This window comes from Cariama cristata, unplaced genomic scaffold (genome assembly GCF_000690535.1).
Source record: "Cariama cristata isolate BGI_N322 unplaced genomic scaffold, ASM69053v1 scaffold12158, whole genome shotgun sequence".
NCBI classification, from domain to species: Eukaryota; Metazoa; Chordata; class Aves; order Cariamiformes; family Cariamidae; genus Cariama; species Cariama cristata.
Genome location: NW_009629498.1, coordinates 65,222 through 71,352, shown reverse-complemented (window position 1 = coordinate 71,352; position 6,131 = coordinate 65,222). Strand labels below are relative to the sequence as shown.

The window sequence follows — 6,131 nt, the reverse complement described above, 5'->3', positions numbered from 1 at the left end:
TTGATCCTTAGTGTTATCCATTTAGATGTTCGGGAAATGCTTAGCTGAAGTGTGAATTCAATATGGCATTGTTTTTAATCTATCATAATGCGAATTTTTCCTGACTGGGATGTCTGATACAAGCAGCGAGATTGCTTGTGGGGGTCCTGAAGGCGGAACGCTCCAGTTGGATTCATTTTTGGACATGTTGAGGATCCAGGGGCCCTCTTGACTCTAGTGACAGCTGTGAGCATTGAAGAGATCTAAGTAAATACCTGAAGGATGGAGTTAGATATTGAACTCAAACCACACAAGTTTGGAGGAGTTAGTGTTGACTGTGTAAGTTTGTCTTTCCTGGTATGCAGAAAAATTGTAGTGAAAACATTTCTAATGAGTGTTATTGAGCAGACTGTCCCACATGCCGTATATTCACCATCGTTAACATCCTTCTGCTCAGAGCAGTTTAAAATGCTCATTTTTGTTAATGTGTTTTTCACATTGCAGAATAGCAATTATGGCTTTGAAATATTCTGCACCAGATACCTAGGAGGAAGGGTTTATCTGTCTTTAATAATGAAAAAGTTAACAAAACAGTTAAAACAGGAGTAGCTAGCTTGGCTTGTTTTGATGTCAATAAAAATCTATTACTTTCTAAAGCCTTCATTTAAATACTGTTGATACTAGTCTCTGTGATGGACTTGACCTTTATTCTTTTTACCCTGAAATGTCCTCTCCTCTCTTTGTAATCCTACACTGTATGCTATGTTTTCTCTTCCAAATTGCTTTTTCTTTTCTTTATTTTTACTTTTTTCAATTTTGCACTCAGATATGTTTATTTACTACTTAACTCTAAAGTCTGTAGTCTGTCGAGCAAGGGGGGAGTACTGCAGAGGAAAGGACCAAGCCAACCTGTCATGTGTTTGTTGTTGTTAGCACTGTAGGCTGGAATTTGATAAATTCTGGGGAGAATAAATAGTAACTCCTGAAGGTTGAAAATGAAGTCATGGCCATGGTTGGAACCAGCGCCGGGCACTGTGCCCTGACCTCGTGGTAGGATTAGACCTTCTCACATGTCCACTTGGATGTTTCCTGCTTGTGCGCTTGAGGCTAACCCGATTATCAGATTTGAGGTCAAGAAAGTATTTTTCTCCAGTTACTAGTTCTTATAGATGTAATTTTGTCGTTGATCTTCTGTGTAATACGGGCTCTAGCCCGCTTCTTAGGACCGCTTGGGAATAGGAGAAAATTGGACAGGTAAGTGAGGGTGCTTCCTGGGCCTGATGTCTCATTGCCTTTATAACTGGGGCTTTTGCCCTTTTGGTGTAGGTTTTAAGTTTGAGGGTGTTTTTTGGAAGCGCTTTGTGACCTGTAATGAGCGCGGCACATGTTGTTAATGTCCTATGAGTTCATAGAATCATAGAATCATAGAATCATTATGGTTGGAAGAGACCTCAAAGATCATCAAGTCCAACCGTACACCTGATGCCACCCTGTCCACTAAACGATGTCTTGATGTGCCACATCTAGTCGTTTTTTGAACGTCTCCAGGGACGATGACTCCACCACCTCCCTAGGTAGCCTGTTCCAATGCCTAACGACTCTAACAGTGAAGAAGTTCTTTCTAATGTCCAGCCTGAACCTCCCCTGGCGCAACTTGAGACCATTTCCTCTCGTCCTATCGCTAGTTACCGGGGAGAAGAGCCCAATCCCCACCTCACTACAACCTCCTTTCAGGTAGTTGTAGAGGGCGATCAGGTCTCCCCTCAGCCTCCTCTTCTCCAGACTAACCCCCCCCAGCTCCCTCAGCCGCTCCTCATAAGGCTTTTTCTCCAGTTCTTTTGGTCTGAACATCTGTGAAGATTTCCTGCAAGAAGGGGAGTTACACGTAACTTCTCCAGGTCTTTCTCTTCCAGTTATAACATCTGAGAGCCCCACTGGACCACATCTGAGCAGTGCTTCACACCAACCCTGTTGCTGGAAACTAATATAGAAGGAAAAGCAAGTGATTATCTGAGGGATGGTAGAAAGCTTTGAGGTTAACTATCATGTTCCAAAAATGCTTTCACTCCCCGAAGAGTTCTGACAAATAGTATGAAATTGTGATTCTCAGGTAACTTTAAAATGCTGTCCTCTGACACTGCATTCTGGAAGCTGTCACTGTGAAGAGGAGGTCTGTGCTCGAAGAAGCACAGCCCTTTATGTACTGGAAATGTGAAGATGAGAAGTACATAGCACCTCATGGTGAAAGAGGAAGACTACTTTTCCCATTTCATTAATTGTTAAGAATAGTGTATAAAACGCCTTTAAACTCGATAACCTCATTAGAGGGAGTAACTGCAGTTGCAGAACTGTGCAGAGACTTTGGTGGGTCCACCTTGACTACAGTTCATTAACTTCAGTCTTGTGAAATACCGGAGTCCCTGCCTTCGGTCATGAGGATCCTACTTGGTATTGGAAGATTTTGTTTCTTACAGAGAGTTTGCTCCATATGAAACATAAAAATAGGGCTTTAGGAGTCATAACTGTTGTGTTTTTCAGATTATTAGTATTTTTTTCCAACCAAACCTAGTTTGCAGCATTATTTGTCAGGTAAATTTCTGGGCATTGCTGATCTCAGTGCGCAGAGTTCCCAGATTTTCTTTTGGGAAGAGTGGTCTTTGAATTACTTTTTTTGGTTGTAGTTAATTATCTTCTGAAGATGGCAGTTCTGAAAAATTCTGCTTTCTTAGCCAGTTGTTTAGAAAGCCCCTTATGGTTTCTATTTGTTGGTTATGATCTCATTTCATTGGTGAGTGGGGTAATGCATCTTTTCCATTTGAATTATCTCTGGTAGTATATACGTGACTGCTGTTTTTTCAAAGCAAACCAGTTTTTGTTCTCTCTGAAGTTACTCCCTGGCCAGGAGTGAAGTCTGGCCGAGCGCGGGCAGCCTGTGGGTCGGTGGCCGTGAGGCAGGAGCCGCTTCCAGCAGTTGATTCCAGCATTCCTTTTTTGCAGTTGACTAAAGGTGTTCATCTGGCTGAAGGTATTCATCCAGGGCTCCTTCAAGGAAAATAAATGTGGGTGGGCATGGGTGGAGGCTGTCCCCTGGTCTGGAGGGCAACGATGAGCAGACTGTCCTCCAAGGGTTGAGCTGGAGCTCATGACCTGCAATGAAGTCACTTTTGGAATACACAGAGCTGTGAGGTTTGCTGTTTCGTTGCATCTAAACAAATCGGAGAATTTTGTCTCGGTCCAGAGTCGTTTCTGCCCCGCTTTAGATCTGCAGCACTGTGTAACGTGAGGGTCTTTCAGATCTCTCGCATGTTGTGCCTCTTGCTGCTTATACTGGATGGTAGGACTCCAGGCTTTTGCTGAATTCAGCACTGGAAAGGGAAATGGTTTTCACTTTATCGTCACTCCTCACCCTGCTTGTGACTGGAGCCTCTCAGAAATATTTGTGAAAACAAAGGCATTTGGTGAATTTGCAGGTTGTGGTGGTGCAGGTTGTGGATGCTGTCAGAGCTTGCTAATGAGTGATGTATGACAACTTGATTATACTGCTGTAAAGTGGGGGATAGGACTAGGCTATCCCATGAATACGGTGGGTTGATGCAGTTACCTCTGGCACTCAGGAATTCTGAAATCATATTGGTTTTTAGTATGCATGCAGTAAATGAATGAAATGACAGAGAAATCATTCTTTAATATTAGTGGTTGTAATTCAGGTTTTCTAAAGACACTTTCTGCACGTTGAGCTGACAGTGGAAGACAGTGCAGTTCACTACAAAACTGCATACATTTGACACAAAGTGCTGGAAGGCAGGCAAGTAGAACAAAAAAATTAATTGAATGTGTCGTTAGGAAGAAGCAAAGCATTATAAACGCAGTGAGGAACTAACTTTAGAAAGTGGACTGGTAGCTTTTTGAGATTTGTTACAAGGGGAAATATTAATAGATTAAAGGACTTGGCCGAATTTTTACAATTTTTTTTTCTTTTTTTTGTTTTACAAAATCCTTTACAAAAAGCTTGAGAATGGCAACAATGAGTAATAAAAACAATTATGTGGAGGAACATATATCCTGGAAGTTTTGTTGTCTTACATGTGCTAATAGCAGTGTTTCCTCTATCCAGCTCTCTACAACTATGATGCGAGGGGACCGGATGAACTTGCCTTACAAATAGGTGACACTGTGCACATATTAGAAACATATGAAGGTAAGCTAGCGAAAGTTGCATTTAAAAATGTTGTTTTTGCAGTTGCGTTACTTTTGTATTTGTGACCTTATCTTCTTGTGTTATCAGGTGATGAATTACTTTCTTGCTAAAGGAAAAAACACATTATTTCTAATAAACACAGAATTAGCCAATGCTAAATGTGAATGAAGACGCATGTGGTCAATACCTGGTGAATAGCCATTTCCTTTTCTATGGAAGATGGATGTTCACGCAACTTTATTTGTATGGATCAATTGTAGCATCTACCCTAGATTAGAGAAATGATAGATGCTTTTTGGATACCCTTGAGTAATGCAAAAGAGCCTGCTGCTAAAAGAAGTTTAATCTGAATTTGAAAGTCACCTGGGTCCTAAATTATTTATGTCTCTCTTATAAGATGGGTGCATGTGTTACAGTGCTGTGGACTGATTTCAGGCTTTTCAGATGCTTTGCTTGTTTTGATATGAAGCTGTAGAAAGATTACATGTACCGAAATCTTTCCTCCTTGATCCATGTAAAAGGGAATTTGAATGCTGAGTTTGATAATCAACAGAATGTGAAAATTGTCATAACGCTTTTCAGCTCTTGCTTGATCCAGTACTGAGCCAAGGAAAATGCAGCTCTTTCATTATATCCTTGACTTGAAATTTTGTGGCATGCTGCAGTTTGGAAAGGTATAAGTAACGTATAACTGAACTGTGTTTATTTAAAATACTGTAACACTTTTTTGTCCTGTGGAAATGTGATTTACTTTAATATATTGGTTTAATTTCTTTGTTTCTCTAGACATTGATTGTCTTGTACATCTGTGTGATAAATTTAATTTAGATATTGGCTTAATAGGATTTTTTTATTGTTGCATTTATTGAAACAAACAATGCTATTTCAACAAAAGTAACAAGCTCTGCTCATCACTGTGCAAATGAATTTTCTCATTGTTTGTAGGCTGGCATTTTCTTAGAGAGTTCAGCTTGCCACTGCAATGCCAAGTTTGACTCTAAGCAATCTTTCCGTTATCTGCTGTTATATGGTTTAATAAAAATCTAAGAATGCAGAAATTTTAAATGCAAATTGAATGATTTAAATATTGTGCAGCTTTGTACTTTTGTATATCAATAGATTGATTTAATGAATGTGGGAGAAATCCTGAATCCTGAATAGGGTATGTGAAACCATATCAAATGATGACTGCTGCCAACTAAGTGGGACAGTGGAGATGACTCACTTTTCCTCTAGACTTGAATAATAGAAAGACCTTCACATTCTTATGGTTGTTAGGCTTCAAGCACAGGGGATCAGTTCACGTTAAAAGAAATGCAAGTAAGTTAATGGTCTTCTAGATGTTTTATACAGTGGTTACTCATTACCTACCTGCTGTGATGGGAAATTAGATGCCATAATTCTTATCTCTGTTTTTCACAGAGCTGCTGTTATTAGGTAATTATTTGAGCTTTTTGATCTCCAAATTCCTCTGTGCAAAATTTGTGTAGATTGTGCCCCAGGAGGTTTTGTACCATATGCGCCAACGTCCAGGTGTGCACCTGGGAACTTCCCTGCCATCGGTCCTGACTGTGTCAGAGTTGGGTTAGGCTGCTGTGGGGTCAGCCAGTCTGAAGAAAAGCCCCTTAATAATATGAGCATGGGACGGAAAAGTAATTTGAAGAGTCAGTAATGCCTTTTTGCTGAGGATCTGTGATTCTGTTTCTCAAAGGTCTACCACTTTTCCCTGTATCTAGGATTGTGAGAAAAAAAATTTACTTCTTTCATTGATATCTGCTGTATTATACTTTTTGTTCTTGGCATCCTACTGTAGAATTGTTACTATTTTGTAGTGGATTTCTGAAGTTAGGTGTAGTTTTGAAGACTTGTATGTATCCATCGGCTTTGAAGTGGTAGATTGTAGTAGTTGTGGGTGTGTTTAGCTTTGTGCGTTGTGGGGTTTTTGGTTTTGTGT

The 6,131-nt window shown here is 40.1% G+C and overlaps 1 protein-coding gene across 1 annotated transcript in view; it reads left to right on the top strand.

Annotated features, from left to right (window-relative positions):
* Positions 1 to 261: 261 nt before the first annotated feature.
* LOC104165536 (dedicator of cytokinesis protein 1-like) overlaps positions 262 to 6,131 on the top strand; it is a gene marked incomplete at its 3' end in the record, with an annotated part of 63,827 nt that continues 57,957 nt past the window's right edge. Inside the window, exons 1-4 of the mRNA XM_009705186.1 lie at positions 262 to 318; positions 1,203 to 1,233; positions 2,867 to 3,004; positions 4,094 to 4,177. Coding sequence (XP_009703488.1) covers positions 262 to 318; positions 1,203 to 1,233; positions 2,867 to 3,004; positions 4,094 to 4,177 — 310 coding nt within the window. The remainder of the gene's footprint in view (positions 319 to 1,202; positions 1,234 to 2,866; positions 3,005 to 4,093; positions 4,178 to 6,131) is intronic.